General features: G+C 44.7%; 1 protein-coding gene across 6 annotated transcripts in view; it reads right to left on the bottom strand.

The window, feature by feature from the left end:
• Positions 1 to 1,009: 1,009 nt before the first annotated feature.
• Tbc1d31 (TBC1 domain family, member 31) overlaps positions 1,010 to 25,107 on the bottom strand; it is a 79,530-nt gene continuing 55,432 nt past the window's right edge. For all 6 annotated transcript variants that reach the window (XM_039078789.2, XM_063263256.1, XM_063263257.1 and 3 more), the window contains 12 exons: positions 19,746 to 19,879; positions 18,084 to 18,217; positions 17,372 to 17,551; positions 16,258 to 16,490; positions 15,671 to 15,823; positions 13,645 to 13,780; positions 10,992 to 11,084; positions 8,597 to 8,737; positions 7,344 to 7,538; positions 5,695 to 5,815; positions 3,235 to 3,330; positions 1,010 to 1,349 (listed from right to left, as the gene is read on the bottom strand). In XM_039078789.2, coding sequence (XP_038934717.1) covers positions 1,216 to 1,349; positions 3,235 to 3,330; positions 5,695 to 5,815; positions 7,344 to 7,538; positions 8,597 to 8,737; positions 10,992 to 11,084; positions 13,645 to 13,780; positions 15,671 to 15,823; positions 16,258 to 16,490; positions 17,372 to 17,551; positions 18,084 to 18,217; positions 19,746 to 19,879 — 1,750 coding nt within the window. In that variant the 3' untranslated portion in view covers positions 1,010 to 1,215. The remainder of the gene's footprint in view (positions 1,350 to 3,234; positions 3,331 to 5,694; positions 5,816 to 7,343; positions 7,539 to 8,596; positions 8,738 to 10,991; positions 11,085 to 13,644; positions 13,781 to 15,670; positions 15,824 to 16,257; positions 16,491 to 17,371; positions 17,552 to 18,083; positions 18,218 to 19,745; positions 19,880 to 25,107) is intronic.

Below are 25,107 nucleotides of genomic sequence, written 5' to 3'. Positions count from 1 at the left end.
ACGACCACCTGCTAATTCTTGTTCCAAGGGATTTGACACCTTTTTCTGACCTCTCTGGGCTCCTGCATGCACAAACTCACACAGGCACACATAGGCACACAGATAAATCCTTTTCTTTTGAAGGACTTAAGAGATGATGTTTGCAATACACAGCTGATTGTGGCAGCCAGAAATACCTCGTTTTAGAACTTGAATGCTTTTAAGTCTGCAGGTTCCTTTCCTAAGATACCCACCACCTTCTACATTCTATGTCCTCTATTTCTGTGGCAAAACACCAGCAAAGTCCTACATTGTAATCACTGAAAAGGGCCAGACTGAGGAAGAATCCCTGAGAAACCAATATTTGCACCAAGACAGGTAGTATCTTGTAATTATGATTCTGTGGATAATATAGAGTGTTTTCCAGATGTATTTGGTTTACCACAAGATTCTTCTTAGTGACCCCAGAAAACAGAATTACTGCAAAGTACCACACAACTATCATATAACCTAGCACAGGGCTGGGACCTCAGATGCCTGTTGAATAATCTTCACAGGTCCTCAGGGACGAAGGGAGGCCCAGGCAGCAGAGGGGGAGGGGTAGAGGCAGCATAGTGGCTACTGTCAGTAGAGGGCAGGACAAGCTGAGCCTGAGCCAGTGCTGTGGGTGGGGTTACAGCAAGAGGCCTAAAAGATCCGAAGCGCAGAGCACAAGTCTGCCATTCATTCCACTTCTGCAGGCCTCTAGCCCAGTCCTGCTTGCTGCTGGAGTGAGGCCCAGTTTTTGTTTGAAGTCACGTTTGCCTATGATGGGAATGTGAGTATGGCAGCAAGAGTGCAGCTTGGTTCTCTCCTTCCAGCCTGTGGGCAGCCTGTGAACTCAGGTCATCGGGCGTGGCTTGCCCCTGTCCTCACTCAGCAGCCTCCTCCACTTGAGTCCTGTTGTTTATCTCTCCATTTATCTTTAAAATTAAGCCCATCTCATCGGCTGAACTCTGTGCAGTCTTTGTAAGCAAAGAAGACAGCTCAGTTTTGATAATTTCCAAAAAGCTTTATGTGAAATATTCTAGAAGCCCTTTACAAGCCAAAGCATTATAATTCAATAAAAACATAATTTTATAGATATATTTCTCTATACAAAAGGCTGATCGTTACAAAAATTAGAATAAATAATTGGAAAATGAGTGCCACTGATTTAAAAAAGATATCTCTGATTGCTTCATGGTGAAATGCCTTCTATGTCACCAAAAGATGAGGGCGCGGACAGCTGCTCCGAGCCCGGGCTGTGAGTCCCCTGCGAAGATCTCGCACATTCTTGAGAAGATCGGATTCCGTGTGGTTCCATTCTGTTGGCTTATCTCTTGAAAAAACTGGAAAATAAAATTTATAGTTATTAGCAGCTCAGTTTTCTGATACTAATATAGTATTTACTTTCAATGAATAATCAATAACAAAACCAACATATTAAAAACAAGTTTCTTGAGCAAAAAGCCAACCATATTACCCTGCCCTCTGTGCTTTCATTTCCCAGTCAAGGAGATTCTGTTGCTGCTGCTGCTGCTGCTGAACTCAAAGTCCGCAGAGAGCTCTCACACTGTATGTGTAAGTCAGACACTGTGTGTAAGTCAGACACTGTGTGTGTAAGTCAGACACTGTATGTGTAAGTCAGACACTGTGTGTGTAAGTCAGACAATGTGTGTAAGTCAGACACTGTGTGTGTAAGTCAGACACTGTGTGTGTAAGTCAGACACTGTATGTGTAAGTCAGACACTGTGTGTAAGTCAGACACTGTGTGTGTAAGTCAGACACTGTGTGTGTAAGTCAGACACTGTATGTGTAAGTCAGACACTGTGTGTGTAAGTCAGACACTGTGTGTGTAAGTCAGACACTGTGTGTGTAAGTCAGACACTGTATGTGTAAGCTTGGCACGCAGAGAGGAGGACAGACTGACTCCGGGTCAGGAGCCTGTCCACAGCCACGTCCCTCAAATACTGGACAGCTGTAGTGCAGGGCAGTCCAGCTCAGCACTGAAGTAACTTGCTGCTGGAGTTTACACTGCTCCATCCCGATGGGAACACTGGGAGGGAGGGAGTACCGCTCCATATTTAAATGGCTTCAGCTTCTGAAAATGAGTTCCGTCCCCCCAATACAGGCAGCCATTACACTTTCATTTGCTGCCAAACAACGGGAGCTCGGCGGTGAGGCGCAGATTATCTGGGTGTGCACCGCTCCAGGTGTGTGTGTTGGGGGTGGGGGTGGGGGTGAGGTGGGGCTGGGGGTCCCTGCTGCAGGCTAGAGACCCAGGGCCGCGCCAGCTGCCTGAGTAAGACAGTGGACCTTGTCTACCAAAGCAAAATATTTAAGTCTGAAGAACGGACAAGGTTTAATTAATCTTCTGGCATAGAATGTCAGATGCAGCTTCACATGATACTGGAATTTCATGATTTGTTATTAGTCATAGTTCTTGTCTTCTGGGGATCTGTATAAAAGGTTGTTCTTCTAAGAAAGCTCAAAAGTCTCTCCAAAAATCAAATTTTGCCTTATCTAAACAACAGCTTTATTGGAAAGCCAGTTAAAAGTCTACATATTTTCTTGTCCTCTCCTTATCAGATTTTAAAAATTATATATGTATAATACATATATGTATAATTATATATGTATATAATACATAATTTTTGGTTTTGGGTTTTTGTTTTTTCTTTTTTTTTTTTTTTTTTTTTGGTGATAACCCAGGCCCTACACTGGGCCTCTTCATACACCAGGCTGCTCAGACTGGCTGGGCCTTGATCTGTCTTCTTATAGGACAGATTATAGGCTTGGAATATACACTCACCCACCAGCTCCTTTTCTGAGTTACTGATTCTACTGGGATAGGATTAGTTCCTTAAGGGCCAACTCATGATCTGAGCCCTATCCTGGGCCACAAGTTACCTAGTCAGCCCCAACCCCTACACAGCCATCAGGCAACCTGCTGAACTCCTTCAGGGGGTGGGGGTGGGGAGTGTTGCAGCCGTGTTACCAGTCTAGTCAGTGTCTACGCCTGCTAAAGAGATGGAGTCGTCTGACCTGTGTCTGAGGCTGCTCCTCGTCCTGTGTTCCCCAGCAGAGCTGCGAGGTTCCCACTGTCCCATTCTAGACTTCCTCCCACCATTGCCCTCGGCACACCATGTGCTCTACCTCCTGTTAGTCTCCACTCTGCTGAAATATTGTGAAATGTAAAATAACAGGCGGAGTCTTCCATATTTACCAACTTACTCTGTGTCGAGGAATCCATGTCGGAAACATCATTTAATCGTAAGGTTTGAGGCAAGCAGGTTGAGTCCATGTGTTGCTTTTGTAACCAAGGCACTTCTGCTCATGCAGAGGAGAGAAAAAAGATGTGTGAGCAGAAACCCTTTAGTACTGACAAACAGTGCTCGGTAACGCACACTTGCACGGACGGTTACCATCTCTTTCTTGCTTTGGGAAGAACAGTGCTGCCATCAGCAGACGTGGAATCAGTGTCAAGGACAGAGAACTGCCCAGAAGCTATGCTAACGCTTAAGAGCATTCTCAGCTAAAACAAAGGCCAGCAAATAGTCAGGAAATAGACGCCAGGCGCCAGAAGCATGGCTTGGTGGGAGAGCAATGCCTGGTACACACAGGCTCCTGGTTCCCAACACCAAATGACAAGATTATGCAACGTCACCGAGAAGCAGTGTGAGTGTGTCAGAGGCCCAGGGTGGTATGGCTAAGTGGGCTACCATGGCACAGACCAGGTGAATAAGAAGCAGGAACCCCGATCACGGTAATGAGCTCAGCAGCAAAACCCCAGGAGCCCTTCTGCTCAGTAACTGCACTCCTCCCTGTGACACTCTCACAGGGCTGGTGAGAAGCTTGGCAGGTCAAGGTACTTGCTGCCAACTCGACCACTAGAGTCATTCCCTGGGACAGCACAGTGGATGGCGAGAACCCTCTTATGGCCATGCTGGGTCCCCCGCACTCCATCATGTTCATCTGTCCCAAGTGATATCTTTCTCCTAAGCCCTCACCCTTCTTCCTTCAGCATGTAGTATTCTGAAACCTGGCCTAATGGCTCCTTCTGGCCACAATGTTCCCAACGTCACCTTTTATTTCCTGTGACTCTGTGGTGGGGGAGAGTGTGCACACACACTTAGTGATCAGGAGTCAGCACACCCACCCACCGCCCTCAGGAGCTGCTTCTCCTTCCACTGGGAGTTCTGAGGAGTAAACTTAGGTCACCGGGGACATGTGGACAACACTTTTACTGGCTGCGCCATCTTGTTGGCTCCCACTATCTTTAATCTCTGAGGCGTTGTTCTATTGATATATGCTTTGTGTTTCATGGCCTTCCTTTCACTGGAGGCAGATTCTCGTGTAGTGCAGGCTGACCTTGAACTTCTGAAGCTCTTGTCTCTAGCTCCCAAAGTGCTAGCAACGTAGGAGTGTGCCTCCACACTTGGCCTGTTCATCTTTTTAAAGTGAGTAATCCGATGTTATCGATACATCAGAAGTTATTGTAACCATCGTCACTGACTTTAGAACACTTAGTAGTTGTTTCCCCAGCACTTTCTGACGACCACTCATCTCTCCTCTCAGTACAATTGTGCCAGGCCTGACTACTTCACACAGATGGGCTCACAGTGCATATACAACCCTTCATGTCTGGTTTCTGCAACGAGACATGTTTCCAAGGTCAACTATTCTGAAGCACGGAACATTTTATTTGTAACAGAAGACCATTTCCCTGTGTGGACACAGACATCCTCTCTCGCCTCACGTTTCACTATGCAGCTCAGACAGACCTGAACCTCCCCACACCCTCAGCTTCCTGAGTGCTTGCTTGCTTTACAGGTACAGGTGCCAAGCCTGAACACATGTCTGCTGTTCACTGTACGAGGCAAGCTGGAGCCTGAGGGAAGTACATCCGGGGGAGGCTGCTGTTAAAAGGTAACACTCATACACTATAAAGAGACTGGCGGGAGGAAATGCAGTAAAGAGGACTAACCTCCCCAGGCCTTACTCTGCTTTAGGATGCTAAATTATGATTTCCATCTAAAGTTACACTTGTCCGTCTGTCTGCCTGTCTGTCTCTCTTATCTGTTTTGTGCCTGTGTGTGCACATGTGCAGGCTGGAGGACTGTGGAGTGAGTTCCTCCTCCATCGCAGGGATCCTGGGAATTCTACCGAGGCTGTGAGGCGCGGCACCAGGGGCCTTTACCCACTGACTCACCTCAACCAGCCCGACAGAGTTCCGACTTTTCAGGTGAACGGTTGTAGGCCTTATCCTACGTAAGCTCGGTGCTGGAAGGCCCTGTGCTGCTGGACACGCTGCTGCTCTGGGGCCGACTGCTTGGCCAAGCATAATCCTTACTAAAGTCAGAGTAGTTCTTAGAGAACAAGGCAGACTCCAGACCAAGAGCACCAAAGACCACAGTCACGTGGACGAAGGCAGTCCCGGGGGCGTTAGAGGTCCCTTCATTTACTGCCTGGTGAGGTCTGTGCTGGGACTGAGCTTGGGTTTCTCGTATGTGAGGCAAGCATTCTATGGCTAAACTCTGTCCCCAGCTACGTCTGCAGCCTCCCATCCATCCCTTGTACATCTCACCCCCAACATAATCTGAATGAAAGTAACAGAAGACAGCTGTGGAGTTTATTCACGGTAACAGAGTGTGTTAAGGAATCTGTAATAGTGCAGACCCTGTAGACACTCACCTTCATGTTCCAAAGCTGCATTTGTCTCCTGCCCTAAAAACCACTTTCTAGAGGCATCTGAAAGGGCAGAGGCTTTCTTTTCTGATTGCAAATGGAATTCCTTCTCTCTGGCTTCCTTCCACTGTAGGCACACGGAACAGAAAGACCGTTAGAAACTGAAAACAGACGGCTCGGGCAGAGCGGCTCCTCCATTTTCCTCTGCCTCTCTCTTCATAGGATGACGCACACAGGCCTTGTGTGGTGCTGTGGATTTGGGGTGCGATGTAAGAACCCAGGGCAGAGGCAGGTCTTGTTAGCATATGAAGCACAAACCTGAGTTTGGTCAGCTCTGCCCGACAAGCAGCAATTGTTCCCTAGGTTTCAGGACTTATCAGACTCAGCTAACTTCCCAGCAATGGAAGGGAGTTCATTTCCCTTTAATGTGAATGCTGTGCCTCCGCTACGAAGACTAGAAAAGTCAGAGATCTCTTCGCTTGGGTCTGCGACACACAACAATCAATCAAAGGCTAGTGATTCCTACTGGGCCCAGCCTTCCCCCTATAAAATGAGGAAATTCATCTTAAATGAGTTCAGAGGATGACTAAGTAGTGAACTTAGGACATCCAGAAATGCTACACAGAAACACACAGACTAATTTTGTGATTAAAATGCCAATTCATCAAATACCAACTTTAAAGAATCTCACAATCTGAGGTCAAAGGACAACAGAGATCATTTCCCCTCTACTTATTGGGGCACAGTCTCCTGCTTTCCCAAGACCATACGACAGGAGAGGCAGCTTTAGAACTCAGGACGGTGGACACAATGGATTGTGCAGGAGACACTCAGTGCACCCTCAAGTCGTTATTTTACCTCAAGTAAATCTCACCAAAGTCTACAGTCAGTTGACACAGGGCCAGTAATCCCTGTCTTGAAGGGAGGGCTCCCCACAATGTTCCTATAGCTAATAATGTCAGCATTCTGGGTACTACCCCACACCTCAACCTTCTTTCCTGTCCTTAATAAAGGGCTACAAGGCAGGTTCCCTCATCGGGGTGAGGAGGAAGGTGAACCTGGGTCAGGGCAGTGAAGTGCTAGCTTCCAGGAGGGCACTGATGTTGACTACCTAAAGCCTGGACCTCCCAGGTCAGCAGAATCCTGGCAGGTCACTTTGCTAAGGCTCTGGAGCTGCTGGGTCAGCCAGGAGATACCAGCTGTGACTCCAGCATCTCTGAGTGAGTGACAGGGGGATAAAGGATGAAGGTCATGCAGCAGGGCACAGAGCGGGAAAGTGAGCGCAATGACAGCATCAGCCCGCCTCATCCTCCTTACAGCTATGCTACTCTGGGTCTGCCTACTACTGGCTACAGTGTCTACCATTTAAATTCTCTCTACATTTTTAAGTATTATAGCAGTACTATATCATCAAGTTAACAAGAACAAACCCAGAAGTCAGTAAGCTGAGACATAACAATACAAACCAGGAAGTAGAACTTACATTTGTAAGCAGTGTCAGGATTGGACAATGTTCTTGAATAGCACCCATTACATGAGAATCATTTAATGGGTTAGAGTGACTGCCTTGTGTTTGTAAGGCCTTGGGTCCGTCTTCCCGGCACGGGAAGAGGTTAGCTTATCACACTAGCCAGCAGTCTGTAGGCTTGCCTTACCTTCTTAGCCTCCTCCTCCATCATTGCATCTAACACTTGGATTTCTTTCTGTCTGTCCTTGCGGAGGAGAGTGGCGACCTCATAGTAGCCCTCGCTGCGCTGTCGATCCTCACGATTCTGCTTATGTAAAGTCTGAATCTGCCAGTCAGCATTCAGACAGGCTTGTTCCGCCTTTGCCAAATTGTCCTCCATCACCTAAGAAAAAGTAAATTCCAGAAAGATGCGGCCATCCACCTACTGTATCCAAGGATCTACTTAGCCTTGGTGGTGTGGTCCCATCACCAGGGTGTTTGGACAAACGGACTTCCAGGCCCCGCCGCAAACCAATCAAGTCCATCAGTTAAGCAGTTAGAGGTGTTGGGGGGGTGGGTGGGCAGGGTGCTGTGGGGACGTTCAAGGCCAGTTCAAGCTTGGGTGGTAACCAGACCCTCTCTTCACAATAGCAACAGTAAGCTCCTGAAGTGACTGCTTCACAGCCTGCACTAAGAACTTCTAGGTGAGAGAAAGGACAAGACAACAGCTTCTGGTTTTAACACCTTGAGAAGTAGTTAGAAAGAAAAGCCCCCTTTCAGATGTACAGGAACCAGGGAAAGGAAACAAACAGTATGGTGTTTCGGAGGGGTCAGCTAAGAGACAGATGTCCCCACCAGTCCTCATTTTTAGAACACTGCCAACCCGAGACACACCCACTTAACATTATGGTAAAGGGACAGCACAGAAGTTCTTTCTGAACGTCTCTTGTCCCATCTCAATCCACTTCAGTTAGCACTCCCGAAAGGGCAGTTCACAAGAAATGCAGAAAATAACTAGAAATATTTTCTTAAGGCCTCAGAAATATACAGTATTCTCAACTCTGCCGTGACCCCTGATTTCACGCCAGTGCTTCCAATCCTGAGCTACTGGATAAGATGCCTTGGAAATTCCTGTACGCCTGGTAGAGCCCCGGGGTTCTGTGCCCTTTGTGCTGCCCGGGACAATTCCAGAGAACACAGGACTGAACAATGTGGACCTTATTCAGTTCTCCTGTGCTGTCTTCTGTCTTACTGTCCTCTCACAGGGCATGTAAGCACATCACCGAGGCAGTCAGTACATGAACGCAAAGCCCTGGGACATCTAAGGACCTAGACAAACAAATAAACGAATCATGGCAACTTCAAACACTTTCAAATGTGTGCTCTCAGAGGTCCAGCCATGGTCTCAGGCCATGTCTGAGCTCACGCATGCCACGTGAGCCAGGCTCGGCAGACTCTCACCCTCGGAGTCCTTCTGCTCCCCATCTGGCTGTTCTCTAGCAGCTTCTGGAACACGTGTTCTTCGAGAACCATTTTCCGCCTGTGCGCATCTGTGTCTTCTCGAATTCCCTTGGCAATGGCCTCCTGACTTGCAGTAAGATCCTGTTGAACACAAACAGACTTTGCTTTGTTCAGCCCCAAGGACAACGTAACTTTCTCATTGTCAAAGTAAAAAAGGGAACAGGGGTGGATAACTCTGCTGACCACCTCAGGGTCCCTGAAGTTACTGTATATACACCAAGAAGGGCAAACATGCTCAGAATCGACCTCTGAATTCTGGAAGTTAACAGAAGGTGTGTGGTACGCTGTGGAACATGTCTCAAGAGGAAGGCATCCATTCCTACCCCACCCAGAAGCTCTCTAACAGCCTTTGAAAGCCAGCAGCCTTGGCAGGACACCCTGTATAATGTGTGTGTGTGAGTCAAGGTCTGAGTGTGCAGACCTGAGAGGGTCCCACAGTCCCTCTGGTTGTCAGTGAGATTTCACACAATCAGAAAGTGAAGTTGAAGCTGGATTGCAGGCTGCTCTGCTGAATGCTCAGCAAAGACCTAAAGCTCGTGGACCATACGGCATTTCATTGCTCAGCTATGGAAAAGAATGAAGCACTGACTCACGCTACAGCATGACGGATCTCGGAAACACTGCTAAGTGAAAGAAGCCACCCTCGGAGGACACCGTATATATGCTGCATGCCTAGGAGACATCCAGGATAGGCAAATCCACAGACTAGGGCAACAGAGCAGTATGGCCAGGAGTAGGGAAATGGGACACGATGCTAATGGTACGGTAGTGGGGCAGGTGGAAGGCAAACAACCTTCATAAGGTCTAAGGTACAAAGGCGGAACACAGACTATGTGTCAGCTGACGCGCTGACCACTGAGGATACCAGCAGTTGTACTTTAGTTCAGTATTGGGCTGAGCCCAGGGCCTGTGTGTTCTATCAAGCGCTCCACCACTGCACGCAGCCCCCGAAGTTATTTCTTTTTCCTTTAAGATTTGTTTTAAATTGTGTGTATGTGTGAAGTGCAGGTGTCCTCAGACATCCTGGAATTGGAGTTACAGATAGTAATGAGCCACCTGATACCTGACATGGCTGCTGGGAACCACACTCTGGTCCTCTGCAGGGTAGCACATGCTCTTAACCACTAAGCTTACTCAGTGTTCAAACTATACGCTGACAATACAGTCCCCAGGATTTACTTTATGTGCATGGACATTCTGCTTGCATGTATGCATGAGAACCACGTGTATACAATGCCCGCAGAGGCCAAAGAGGGAGCTGGGGTTACAAATAGTTGTGAGACCATGTGGGAGCCCTCAACCACTGTGCCACTGCTCAGGCCCCAGGACTTATTTCTTGATTTGGAGATTTTTAATTATTATTTTTCTAATGACCAATAAACAGCTTAATTACTTTTATAATTAGCTAAAAATATTTTAAATTATATGCAGAAAAGGTACATATATAAAGATGTTATTGCTAAAAGTTATAAATCACTTACATTTAAGGTTCAATATTTTTATTCACGTGTATGAGAGTTTTGCCTGCATGTATTCAAGTATAACACATGTGTACACACAGAGCCTGCAGAGGCCAGAAGAGGGCACTAGAGTACCCATCCTTCCACTCTGGTGGAGGTACAGCTGGTTTTTAGGTGTTGTTAATGTGCTGGGAATTGAACCTGTGGCCTTTTAACCACTCGGCTGTCTCTCCAGCCCAAACATTTAAGTTTAAATACGGTTCGGCTCTACAGCAGCTCCTGCAGATGCTAACCATGAACATCCACAGCCATCCAGAAGGAGAACTGCAAAATACTCTTTATAACAATGTTTTTCTCAATTAAAACCTTGCATTAACAGCTCTTTTCAATGATAAAATATATAACTATCCATTTGCTGATTTAATTCCAGATAATTGTAATTTAAAGCATTTCCCATTTCTTGCTTTGTGTTCCTCCAATCCCAAAGGTTCAGGGAATCTGAACCACTCAGCATGAAGCACTTTAGATTTGGGAGGGTTCTGGATTCTGAGTACCATGCAGGGTGATAAAGTTCCCAACATGAGAGATTTCAGACTCACTGGGGTGTTCCCATCACTGTCACGCAAACGCAAGGGAGCTTGGCAAACAGGAAACGAGAGATCTTGAGGCAAAACTTGGGCTCAGGCTGGTACTGCGGAAGTGTGGCTATACTACTGGAGAACCAGGAGTCTAAGCATTACACACACGCACTCTGCCATTAGCTAAGTTCCACACTATTCTGCTTAAAGGGTAAACCACAAGGGGGTCCAGCCTTGACACAAGTCAGTGCAGGGTCTGAAGGGTCTGAAGAAGGTCTGGAGAGAGCTGCTTTCTACCTTTTCATAAAGTCGTTTCCGTGCTTCCAGTTCCAGCTGTCTCATTTCCAGGTCTTTGGCTGTGGCAGCAATTTCTTGATCTCTCATTTGTACCTACGGACAAAGCACAAACTGTCAAGGCCCCAAACCTCACAGCACAACTTTTAATAGGTTTAGTGATCTTGTAACATGACATCCCACTACGAGCACTACAAAAACAGGCAGGAACCGGGTTGAAAACTGACTAACTGGTGACACAGCAGTGCTCTCTTGGCATCCAGGACTCATCTGGGTTAAGCGTATGTGTTTTAAATAGCAAGCACAGCTGCCATATGCCCATGGTGACAGACAGACTGACGAGCAGGTGGAGACAGACTGGCGAGCAGGTGGCAGCTCTTCCCTGTTACGGGAACTAGATCCCAGTTAAAGAAAACCAGGCAACTGAAAGTTGGGCTGGAGACAAACAACGTTTACTCTTATTAAAACAACGTGTGAGCTCCGTATACCTTGAAGCTTCCTGTGAGCTGTCTGACCTGTCTGTTCTGCTCTCAGCGTGGATGGTGTTTATTTGGAGCTCACTGTCCCCAAATGTAACTTTACTTGGGGCTCTCACTTTTGTAAGTCAGTGGTTGGGTGAGGCACTCTCCACAGAATCTTCCTAAGCGTTTGGATGCCTACAGACGTAGGTGTTGTTAGTGGTGAGGATAAGGTAAATCATGTGTTTTTGGAAAACAAAACAACAACCAATCAACCATCAGTCCCCATAGATTCTTCCAGCAAACACATAAGGACTGTTTGTATCATGGTCTCAGTCACTACTGAGTATGTATACTGTTGACAGACAACGCACTAGTAAATACTTGTAAGGAAAGAGGCCGTAAAGTGAGTGCCTGTAGGATGCAGACACACATCAAGGGATAAAATCATATGGTAACTGACCTTGAGGAAGCCATGGGGAAGCACTAGCTAAGGTGAGGTCTGAGTGTGAAGCCAGAGTCCTGGGGGCACAGAGAGGGGAGGCAAGGCTGGGCACACACCACCCTACTCTGTTGGGGGTCCAGGCACAGAGCTGATCTGATTATGAGTTTTCAGAGATAAGTAGCTATAAAAAACCCACATGAATGTGTGAGTATGTCCTTGCTGCAGGTGAGGCACTCAGAGCACAGCACTGGGCTGTGCAGAGGCCTCTCCACTGCTACTGAGAAGAATCAGGATGCCTTACTGTACGTCAAGAGGATCTGGGGTAAAGATACCAGAGTTCTGAGCATGGATCACTTTTGGGAAAAAACACACACTCTTTGTTAAGAATACAAGGCTATTAACTTGATTCACTAGTGAGGTAATTTAAAAGAATTGTAGATTGTAAAAGCCAATTAAAATCAGTCTTAAACAAAGCAAGAAATATTAAATTAAATCCTTTATAAGAGTTAAAAATTTAGTATTTTATCAAAACTGGATTTTAAGCTTCTAAAATTAATGCATAAATTTAATATAATACTAATGAGAATTCCAATTGAATGGGAGAGAGGATTCAGAAAAATAAAAGTATCCGTTGGGAATGTAAATATTGAGTCTCATGAAGGGAAAGAGCAATGGGGCGATGAGGTGAGAGGCCCAGTACTGGACTCAGTGTGGACGGGAACAAAGCCAGGGAGAAGATGGGGTGCACAGGCCTGTCCATGAGCAACAACCCTCGGCCAGCAAGGGACTCAACAGCTAGTACTGGACGGCCTGCCTTCCAGACAGAAGTAAGCTCGGTCCCTAGCTCAGCCCTACAGTCAGTTGTCAGACAGACCTTGGGCTGGCTAACCTTTTCTACCAAGCACCAGACAGCAAACACTTTAGGCCTTGAGAGTCACAGCCTTGTCAATAATTCTAAAATCAAGATATGACACTATTGACATTTTTAATAGGTACTAGGTAAAGACCAGCTGAAAATATTTACCACAGACAAGGAAGGGTTAATATCCCAACCACACACTGCGTGGCAGCCACCAGCTATGTGTGACTGTTGGGCAGAATGCAAATTTAAAGGCGAAACCAAAGCTGGCTGGTTAGGGTGGCGGGGGTGAGCCTGGAGATACCGCAAACTGAGACGAACCTGGATTTTATTTCTATTTTTAGGAAAAGGTTAATAACAGCGTTTTTGTGTGTTTCTGTAGGTGGAGGAATAACTATTTTTTTATATTTTCTTAAGTTAATGTAAATTTCCATCTGCCGTCTACTTTTGTGTGCCATGGTTACTTTAACTTTTGCACTGGTGTTCGGGTCACTCGCAGTGACTGTTTACAGATGGTACTATGCTGTGCGCTCAGGATAAAACCTGCTCAAGGCACCCATACTGTAGATACCTCAGCTTTAGAAATGAGGAGGCACAGAAGGGCCAGCTCTCTAGCTCCAGATGTTCTACACTGGAAATTCTTTTTATATTGACCACGTGTGGGTTTTTAAAATAGAGAATATTTCCCCCACCTCACAACTGATACCTGACAAATTTTACTTCTAAAGAAACAGACGTTAGGTTGATTACTTCTCTTGGTATAAGAACAGGTGCCTGTTACAGTACATAAAACCGAGGGAGCTGTTCAGTGTTCACCGTGGACTCCAGCATCTTACTTAATCTGACGGTGTTTGTTACATGAGCCCAAAGATCTTATGATTAAAGCTGATGAACCTTTCTCTCAATTTCATCTTCCAGCCTGCGTAGCTCCATTTCACGTTGATCTTGCTGAAGCTTTAGCAAACGTCTTCTTGCAGCATCCTGTAAGTGTATTTCCTTTATCTCCAGTTCCCTTTTCACAGCAGCTAGCCTGAAAAACAAACCCTATCACTTTCCAACAGCCCTTTGATTTTTCCCACTGAGTGGCCTGTGCTGTTTGGGTACATTGTATCCACCACAACCCAGCTCTGATTCCAATACATAAACACAGTCAGTACTCAAGGGGTGGTGGTTAGCGCAGTGGCCATACCCTTTCAGATTTGACTTCCAACAGTCAGCTACTTTCCCAGTGCAGGGATGGAAACCAGGGGCCTCCTGCATGCAAGGCAGGAGTACTTACACCAGGCTGCAGCCCAGCTGTCAGAGCATTCCAATACAAGCAATGCTCTACTACAGGAGGAGGGTGACCACAAAACCACTATAATGGCATCAAACATGGTACCGCATCCTTTACAGTTTTAGTGGAGACCATCAGTTCTAGAATTGCTTTAGACTGTGCAGAGAAATAAGAATCAATAAATGTACAGATTCAAAACATGGAGAGAAGACAATCTCCCAAGCTGAATGTAGAGGCTCCCACACTGTTTTCCCAGGGGGTTAACTGAAGTTTCCTCAGTACTAGGGAAGCCAGGGCAAGAGATTTCCTCCTTTGTCAAGGTTTAAAATTTTAAGACTTTATTGATTTAATGTATATGATGAGTGTTTGCCTGCGTGCATGCGTGTGTGCGTGCATGCGTGTGTGTGTGTGTGTGTGTGTGTGTGTGTGTGTGTGTGTACCCTGTGCATGCAGAAGTCATAAGAAGTCTTAGACCCCTACGAATTGGAGTTAGAGATGGTTGTGATTGCCTTGTGGGTGGGTGCTGGGGTCCAAGCCCAGGTCCTCTATGAGAGTAGCAAATGCTTTTAACCACTGAGTCAAAGGCTCTTGTCAAAGATCTTGGTTTTTTTTGCTTTGACACGGGGTCTCACTGTGTAACCCCGGCTGTCCTTGAACTCTGAGTTCAACATTCCGCATGCCTCTGCTTCATAAGTGGTGGGATTAAAACCAAGCACCAACACATCTGGCATTGCCAAAGTTCTAAATGCACAAGGAGAGGAATGATTTAAGCTTTAATTTGTTGGATCAGAGCTAAATTTAAAACATACTTTTGAAAACCACACTGCACCAAGAGTGATTTTTCAACACTCTTATTACAAAGCACTTCTGCCTACCATAAATGATTTAAAAAAAAAAAAAAAAAGAGAGACAAGGTCTTACTCTGCAGCCCAGGCTGATCTAGAAGTCTGTGATGAAGCAAGCCCAGATTAGCTTTAACAGCCTAACAATTTGGGAGGCTGTTAGGATTACAGGCATGAATTATGCCTGGTGTAGAATGAATATTTCTAAACAATGTTTTTAAAAATATTAGAGCTCGTATTACTTCTGAAATTTCATGCCAAGGGACAATATTCAACATTCCTTTAGAATTAACTTTACTACATGGAAGATTTTTTTCAGTGGCATATATGCTTTTTACTAATATACATATTTGCTTAATGGAAATTACACTGGGTAACTATATACGGTGTTTTAAGTAAGAAAAGGGAAGGAGGGGTTGGGGATTTGGCTCAGTGGTAGAGCGCTTGCCTAGCAAGCGCAAGGCCCTGGGTTCAGTCCCCAGCTAAAAAAAAAAAAAGGGAAGGAAACAGAACTTATCTGACTTCCATTCTAGATTTCCACAACAGTAGACTGCACCTGTCCCTGCTGGGTCATGTGACCTGCACCTGTGTCCCTGCTGGACCATGTGACCTGCACCTGTGTCTCTGCTGGACCATGTGAACTGCACCTGTGTCTCTGCTGGACCATGTGAACTGCACCTGTGTCTCTGCTGGACCATGTGACCTGCACCTGTGTCTCTGATGGGTCATGTGACCTGCACCTGTGTCTCTGATGGGTCATGTGGACTGCACCTGTGTCTCTGATGGGTCATGTGAACTGCACCTGTGTCTCTGCTGGGCCATCTTCTCCTCCTCTTGAAGAAGCATCTCTCTTCTTGTCTCCTCAGCTCTACGGAGCATCTCTTGCTTCTGGTACCACGCCTCATCCTTAGCTCTCTGCTCATCCACTTCAGCTTGCATATTTTCAACTGTCTGCCTTAAGTAGACACAATGTTTACTATTATGAAAATGCAAACAAGATACAAAATCTAGAACCTGGTGAAAGCTCAATATGTGACTTTATTTCCAGATAATCTTTAAAGACATCAGCTGCCTTCAAATTTAGATTTGATACATGTACTTTATAATTCAAACTGATAGCTCATTAAAAACTTTACTTGAGGTTGGAGAAAAAGCTCAGAAGTTAAAAATCATGTGCTGTTCTTGCAGAGAATCAGGCTCGATTTTTAGCACCATTTCTGGCAGCTTATAACTACTTGTGATGACCCTCTGACCTGTCTGGGCATCTGCACATACATAGTGCACACAAGCCCATGCAGGCACACTTCATACACATAAGATAATCTAGAGAAAAAAAACTTTCTTACTTATACTGTTTCATTCTTTGAAGAATAATTATGCCATGATTACCTCTCTCTCAAAAAGTCCAGTTCATCGTTCCTTATCCTTTCCCGTTCCTTTGTCTGATAGTCCACAATGAACTTTGGATATTGATTAAATATAGGATACTGCCCTTTTGTTAGTGCAACAAAAGCATCCAGCATGCTATTTGGATGAATATCAGCAGGCGTGGTCTCCATGAGATGATAAACTTCTCTAATTACAACATTTAAGTCCAGGTTATTCCGATGGTGAAAAAAGTACTGTAAGAAAACTTGAAGTTCAAATCAAGGCTTACCAGCGAAGCCCACTGTTAATACCCGGAAGAAGCAGTAAGAACGAGTCCACATGAGATGCGGAGACACATGCTAGGGAAGGGAAGCAGCAAGTGACCTAGAGGAAGTTATGGGCAAACACTAGCTAAGGTGAGGCCTGAGCTATGCAGCGAGTCCTGGGGGCACAGAGAGGGGAAGAAGACGCTCTGTGTGTGTGTGGGTGTCCAGTTACACAGCTGGGTTGCTTTTATGTTATTGTGTAATAGTTTATGCAAGCAGAATTGACTACAAATCTGGGACTAGCCTCAAACCTGTGATCCTTCTGCCTCAGCTTTCCTCATGCTGACTTTACAGGTCACACATCTGCAACTCCAGCTCGGGAGGCAAAGGCAGAAGGGTTGCCCTGAGCTTCATGCTGGCCTGTGCATCAGAGGGAGTTTGAAGCCTCCCTCTGGGCTACAAGACACAAAAACACAAAACCGGCCAAGCACAATGAAACTACCAAGTAGTAATCTACACACATTTCTAGACAATCACAGACCAGAGGGGACACTAATGAGATCATTCAAAGAACAAGCAAGCAAGTGTTCAACAGTCTTTACAAAGGAAAAAATAAACAAAAAGCAGTTATAACACCTGCTTGCCAATAATCTACACAAGGTTAGGGATGTGGTCCAATTTTTTATCTCTTATATTTCTACCACCTAACATCAATGTCCAATGCAAGCAGGTTCTCAGCCAGGAATGTGCTCCTCAATGTAAACAACTGAGACTGGAGACTTCTTGCTTGGGATTTGCTGTGAGGCAAGCACGCTATACACTGTCTGTACATCAGCGCCGAGACCTTTCTCTTACAGATGGGCACTTACCTCAAAATCATCCTTAAGAGTGCAGTTGAGCAAAGGCGCTCTAGAACAGGTATTGTAGGCCACCACGGTCATCAGGAGGAAGGAAGGGTGACTGGAGAAGATATTATCGAACAACCGAAGCCACTCCTCTCTTGTCAGCACTTCAGAGAACAACGTTTCAAGGAGAGGCCAGGCATACACCTAAAGCAAACATGAAATGTTGGGACCACACCAGTATTCTAAGAGCCACAGCAGCACTGCCAGTTTAAGTTATGCAGCAACTATGCTATTAAGAGCACTACGTTAATTTGGATAGCACTTTGCTTCCCCACAGGCTAGAGACTAAACCAGGCCTAATGCACACGAAGCCAGCGCTCTACCACTAAACTACATCCTCAGCTCCTACGTGGCCTCTTCGTAGACTTCCAGAAAGGCAACTTAATAAAGAATAGCAAATTGTTAAAAATTCAGAATGTGGGCAGGACAGCCCAGCAGCCCAGCTGTTTGCCATCAAGTGGATCAAGTGGATGACCTGAGTAGGCCCACAGATAGAGACCGCACACTCGCACACACACACACACACACACACACACACACACACACACACACATTCCCACATGCACACAATAAATTAAAAATTATATTATTCATTGGGGAAATAGTGTTTTATCCACTCCAGAATCAATCTTAGCTCTCAAAATGAATGTTACTCTAAAGCCCTTCTATTTCTTACCTGGGAAGTTATATCACGGTCTATGAAGTGCTGTAGCAGTTCCTTGTCATGAAATGCCAAAACATTTTCTATCATAGTAAGAATATTGATGGGAGGATTGGGAAAGTACTCAAACCAATGTTGACACCAATTGACTACAGAGGGAAAAAGTCAGAAAATCTGTCTTTAAATACCTTTATTATTATAAAGGGATTTTCGACAGTCACATTCTGTGACTGTCTATATGCATATATTCATATTCCCAGGCTAGTCTTAAATCTCTGATCCACCTATGTCAGTCTACCTAATTACACTGGGCCTTTTATCTTTAGTATTGTGGTTGGCCCTAAGGGCCTCGTTACATGCTCGGCACTGCCTATCCCTAAGCTACACCCCAGCCTATTTACTCATTTGCTCCTCTAGTTGCAGGTTTGAAGGCAGGTGTGAACCTGTGGCCTACCTGCCTCATCCTCTGAACTAGCTGGGATTACAGGACTGTACCATCAAACCCTATTAATCCTCTTTTTCTTCTCAATATGCTTGTGAATAAAGAAGAGATAATATAACTTTTTAACTGCTAGAACATCAGGTTCCAGAACTCACACTGATGGTGGCTTTTCTCACCTCATTTAAACCTCTGCTGGGAATGTCCTCACAGGTATGCCCAGCAATTCGTCTTGATGATTTTAAGTCTGGTCAAGTTGACCATAAGGATAAATCACAACACACAGCCTTTCCTAAGAAAATCCCCTTCTAATCAAAGACAGCAAAACAGGAGTCATCAGGAACCAGAAGGTCCAAACATGTTTGATTAGGAATGGTTTGGATTTTGTGTGTGTGTGTGTGTGTGTGTGTGTGTGTGTGTGTGTGTGTGTGCATACATGCCTTTATTGGCACATTTCCAACCACTGCCCTGCTTAGCAATAAAGAAAATTTACCAATGTGGTGCTCCATTCTATAGATGGAGCCCTAGGTAGAATAAAAAAAAAAAAAGCACAAGAAATGGAAGGAATTTATCACAGTAACAGGAAAAGCTAGATTCCTCAATGTTATGACCTCCTATCTCAAATTAGCAACAGAAGTTTCATCAGCAGAATATTATATAGTTTATGAGCGCTATTAATTCATTTATTACTGTATAGTTAGACTTGAGTTAATAATTAAGCCAGAGGTAAAATCTGGCAAAGATTTCAACTTCTTTAAACTGCTGTGGTTAGTGTGAGTCACTTTACACTGTCCTAACCTCGCCCCAGAGCTTGGGGTCTCTGCCTCGGTCTCATCTGTAGAGAGGGGACAGTCGTGGCTATAGCACAGGGTAGTGATGGAAAAAAAAGGAGCCAACAAAAGTGAACTGAGGACAATGTGCCATACAAACCGATAAGTTCTGTGAGCCTCAGGAGTGTGAGGGCAGCAGCCAGCACCTGGGCACGGGCGGCAGGCGCCGCTCACCACTGTTCAGTCCTGAAGCAGTCCCATGAAAAGCACCAACCCTCAGGAGGTGCAGACCCAGCCCAGAGCAATACTGTCTAAGAGACTCACCTCTCTGCATTTCCTGTAAGGTCCCCCTGTAAATGACTGCCCTGTCCGCTTTTGCTCTAAACTTGACTCTCATGCTTCTTGACCTAAAAGTAAAACCTTCTAGATTCCCTAAGTGTAGCAAAGGTGCAGTCGTTAAGTACTTACTTATGAGAGTAGCAACAACTTCAAAACAGATGAGCTGATTGTTCTGGAATAATTTTACAAATGGAAATGCCAAAAGTGGAAGATACGGCATGTCACTGAAGATTGCAGACCAGTGAGCTAATGCAGACAGGGTTCTGGGAGCAAAAAAAGGAAGACAGACCAGAAAGCAACAGCATTACTAAAGCATGTCTGGTAGGTGACTCAGACTTGGTGGAGACTCTCTCCCATCCTCAGTGCACAGTTCGTCTCTTTAGAAGCACTGTGTATTGTGGTGCACACCTTGACCCCAACAATGGAGGAACAGAGACAAGCAGATCTCTGGGAGTTCAAGGCCAGCCTGGTCTATACAATGAGGTCTAGGCCAGGTAGGGTTATAATGAGACCCTGCTCCTCCCCCTCAAAAGAACCCAGTCTCCCCTTACCACCAACAAAAGAATTCAACCCCACACAAATGGTGGTATTACATAAACACTGTTCTGTGCCTTGAAGTTTTTAATTAACACTTGAAACATTTATATAGGATATGTAGCATAAATATCCTCATGTATTCTTTGTTCCTATGAGAGTGTGGTGTTGACCTACCTCACTTATTGGTATAAGATTCCTATCATTGGGTCTCTAGAACCTTTGTGCTTTTATGGCATCGAGTATCATTACATGAATACCTATCTCAGGGGTTAAGAGCACTGACTGTTCTTCCAGAGGTCCTGAGTTCAATTCCCAGCAACCACATGGTGGCTCACAACCATCTGTAATGGGATCTGGTGCCCTCTTCTGGTGTGTCTGAAGATAGAGACAGAATACTCATATTAAACAAATAAGTCTTTAAAGTTTCTTTAAAAAAAAGTGTTATCTACTTGGTTGTCAACTTAACTGTATCTGGGAACAACTAAAACCCAAGTGGCCGGAATCTTCTGAGCTGGGAAGATCCACCTGTAATCTGGGCCCTCCCTTCTGGTGACAGCACACAGAAAGGACACTGAAAAAGGAAGCTTGCTCTTTGCTTGCTTGCCCTCACTCTTGCTGGCAACCCTGTTCCTTCACTGGCATTAAAGCCTACTTTCTCAAGACTCTGGAGGATACCGAAGACCAGCGGAGGCGCCCAGCCTGGTGGACAGTTATTATTGGACTGGGTGGACCACAGCCTGTAAGCTACTGTGCTAAATCCCCTCTGTGTGCGTGTGAGTGCGTGCGTGCGTGCGTGTGTGTGTGTGTGTGTGTGTGTGTGTGCGAGTGTGTGTGTACATACATACCAACCACATATATAAATTCACATTCATTCTATCAGCTCTGTTCCTCTAGGGAGCCCTGACTCATACACATTTACACATTTCTGTCAAGCTTTTAATCTAACGGGAGGCAGGAGAGATTACCCAGCCATTCAGAGTGAGTACTGCTGCTGCAGAGGATCCAAGTTTGGTTCCCAGGAAAACTGACACTCCTCAGAGTCGGCGGACCTTTCCGAGAGCTCTGTTAAACATAGAGACTCTGACCTGGCAGTCCCCAGTGTGAGTCTGTTCCATACAGTCATCACACAAGGGTATGCACATGGATCAATGTTGTGTGTAAAGCAAAAAATAAAAATAAAAATAGCAAAACTAAACCAACCAAACAAACAAACCCCTGTAAACCACTCTACCTGCCTACTAACAATATAAACAGTCTAAACTGAATTATCCCTCCATGTGCATTTTTAAAAGTGATGCAGGGCCAACAAGATGGTTCAGCAGACAAGAGGGCTTGCCACCAAGATTGACAGTCGGAGTTTGATCCCTGGAACCATCATGTACAAGAGAACCAAATGCAGGTTGTCTTCTGACCCACCATGTGTGCCACAGCACATGCGCACACAAAATCAAGTATTCCGACATGTACTACAGAGGGCCGACGAGAGACTTTTAAAGGAAAACAAAAAGATAGACATCATATATCCTATTTTGGTTATCTGTATGTGCAGTAGGGACATGTATCTGCAATCACTCTCTACTTGGGAGCCACGGCAGAAGATTCCCCAGTTGTAGGCCAGCCTGGGCTAGATGAGATGTGGGGTGAGGAGATCAAATCAAAGTAACTAGTGTGCCTTATCTGCAGTATATACCTATGGAAGTCAGCAAGCAGACAGCCAGTTGCCTCTGGTGCAAGTCAGCTTAGGGCAGAAAGTAGCAGTTCCCTAAGATCTTCTAAACTGCTCATCGATTTTACAAACAACTACATCTGCTTATAGGTTTATCTCATGTGTCCGTGTGTATGACATGCATATATAAAGGCAGAAGGCATTTGCTTATAGGTTTATTATGTTGAGAGCATGCGTGTGTGCATGTGTGTGTGTGTGCGTGTGTGCACCTATGGCGTCAGAGTCTCTGGAACTGGAATCAGGAGAGGTGTGAGCTGTCTGACACAGCTGCTGGAAACCAAGTTTTGATCCTCTGCAGGAGCGGCAAATGTTCCTAACCAAGAACTCTGTTCTTTTCAAAACATTAGAATGAACAATTCTCAGGTACTCCAGATGTCCAAACATGTGAAGGTAGATGGTGCAGTCATCTGCCATGCGCAGTTGCCCATGCCGACAGAAAGACACTATCTCCACCTTACTACGTCTGTTAAAGCAGGTCTGTACTGTATCACTGCATTCACTAATCGTTAAACACACATCTTTAGTACAAAGAGAAGAGGGAGGGCATGGCAGTGCTGGCAGCATGGCTTAGCAGGTAAGTGCGGTGACCTGAGGTCAATTCTGGGGACTCACGCGGTGGAAGGAAAGATGTAACTCTCACAGCCCCTTATCTCCACACATGCGCATCACTCACACACATACATGTGCTCCATAAATAAATGAATGAATAAATGTAATTTTAAAAAATTTAAATTAACAAACCAGCATTTTCTTATGTAGTGACATAATTATAAATATAAAGAATAAACACAGCTTCTTCAGTAGAGCCTGTAGCCAGGCAAGTCTCAACTTCCTGTAATAACAGAATTAAGCTAAAAACAATAATTCTCTCATTAAATTATGACTTTGAATTAAAATTATAAAACAAATAATGTAAGAGTAAATAAGAATTTTGTTTCATGTGTAATGAGTACTTTGTCTGCCTGGTGCCCTGGACGGCCAGCAGAGAATGGCGGACTCCTTGAACTGGAGGTGCAAATGGCTGTGAGCTGCCATGTGGGTCCTCTGAGGAGCAGACAGTGCTCCTAACCTCCAGCTTTCTCCCTAGCACCTAGTTTTCAATTTTTAAATGAAAACATAGAAAAAAAAAAAGTAGGTGTGATGGCTTCTCCTTCTAAGCTCAGCATGTGCAGGCCTGAGGCAGGAGCATGAGAGTTTGAGGCCACCTGGGCTATGTGGGTACGTTCCAGGCCGCAGTGATCTAGAGAGTGAGATTCTATCTCAAAGAAAAGAAATTAGAAGAATAGAAATTGAAAAACAAAAGAAAAAAATGAAGACTATAGTTTGAAGTATTTATACAGAATTATAATTAAAACAGTAACTTTAATGGTAAGTGCTATATACAGAATGGCTTCATGCATCAAACTTACTAATGTTGTGAAACTCTCTTGCCACCTTAGCAGAGCTTAGGAAACTGTCTTCAGGAAGTGCCTGCCCACACACTCTGTAGGAAGAAATGCGACGAGAGCATTTCCTGACCATCTGAATCATCAGGCAAATGTCAGCATCTCGGATGCTTTTATTTACTGACAGAATTCATTCTTGATTTCCTACAATGATGGGATCAACAGAAGGAATATGTAATCTGTTCATCCCCCGAATACGGGCAAGTTAGCACTGCAGAGGAATGTGTGAAAATATTACATTTCTGAAGTAATATATTCCCAGGGCTTTCTGCCAAAGTGCTTGCTGTGTCTAACTCTGCAAACTTGAATCCAAGCATCAGAGGCAAGACACGAGGGTATTCAAAAAATATCTGAGTGATAGTGTTATTTTATGAAGACTTACTATGCACAGCAGGCAAGCATATTAAATGTAGAGAGTAAATGAATAAAATAAGTCTTAACATCAGCTGATATTTCATAGAAATCAAAAGGGCAATAAGTTAAAACTTAAGGTACCTCAGATTTTTAAGAGTATGTACGGCAAAACTAATGAACTCAGCACCTTTTCAGAGCAGGAGACTGGAAACAATCCAAACGCTCACTAGTAGGGACAGGGCAATGGATCATGTGATGAGCACAGGCAGCTAGAATCAGATGCAGAATACTTCTGCACACTGTGAAATGCTCTCACTTAAAGCAGGGCCTAGGAATGTGTGAGAGGTCTAAACAGCTGCATTAGGAAAAGCACAGATACACATGTGACTATGTCATGTTTGCTGAGAGCATTACTAATGGAGAAACAAGGTGGAGGGAACAGAAGCTAGACTGGCTTGAATAAACCTCATTTTGTATGAGAGTATAAAACAAAACAAAGTTCAAATTAAACAAAAATATCAGGGGCTAGGAGACAGTCAGTGACCCCGTGTTCAGCCTCTACTGAACCAGGAGCACTGGAAATAAACAGGACAAATTAACCTAACCGTGCAGTGAATTTGTGCCGTTAGCATAGAAATGGCCATGTCATTTTAAAATAATAATTTGATTATACAGGCTATGGGTTACAGTCTAAAAGAAATAAGAGAAAAAGCATTTGAACTATTTTCAATAATCATAACATGAACCAGGCCTGGTGATACAAGCCTGCAGAACCTGAGGCAGGAGAATTGTCAGAGTTAAGGCAAGCTAGGCTAACATCCCAAGTGTGGAGCCTGCTAGAGCTTTATAATAAGAACCCACCTCAAACAGAAAACAACAAAAATACCAACCAACCACTCAAACATACACGTAAAGTCTAGCAGCCCCATTCTCAAACATACAGGACAGAGTTCACACACACACAGCACCAAGTTCAGAAGTCAGGGTGTATGAGGGAAAAGCCAGCTGTAGATGTAGCTCAGTAGGAGAGAACTTATCTACCATGCAAAAGGCCCTAGGTTTGATCCCAGTCACACACACAGACATGCACGTCAATGCTATTATGAATCAAAATCTTTTTTGACTATTAAAAGATTCAAATATAAAATCAAAGCTATGCAAAAAACTAAATCCTAAATGGATAGAAAATATAAACTCTTTCCTGGCCCTGTTCACTGGAAAAACATGTTTAAATCTGAGCTTATAATATATAAATGTATGGCTTTGGGCATTTTAAATTAATCAATTTGCTAATTTGAAAACTGTTAACATTTTTAAAAGGTACCAATCATTTAACCTGTCCTTCCTTCATAAACTGTACACTAGAGGGGCCTGGAGGTTGATGGGAACCTTGTCTGTCTTTGTCTGTGCACACGTTCTCATGGGGAGT

The sequence above is a fragment of the Rattus norvegicus genome, chromosome 7 (assembly GCF_036323735.1).
Source record: "Rattus norvegicus strain BN/NHsdMcwi chromosome 7, GRCr8, whole genome shotgun sequence".
Lineage (NCBI taxonomy): Eukaryota > Metazoa > Chordata > Mammalia > Rodentia > Muridae > Rattus > Rattus norvegicus.
The sequence above is the reverse complement of the archived record's forward strand: the minus strand, read 5'-3'. Positions and strand labels throughout refer to the sequence as shown.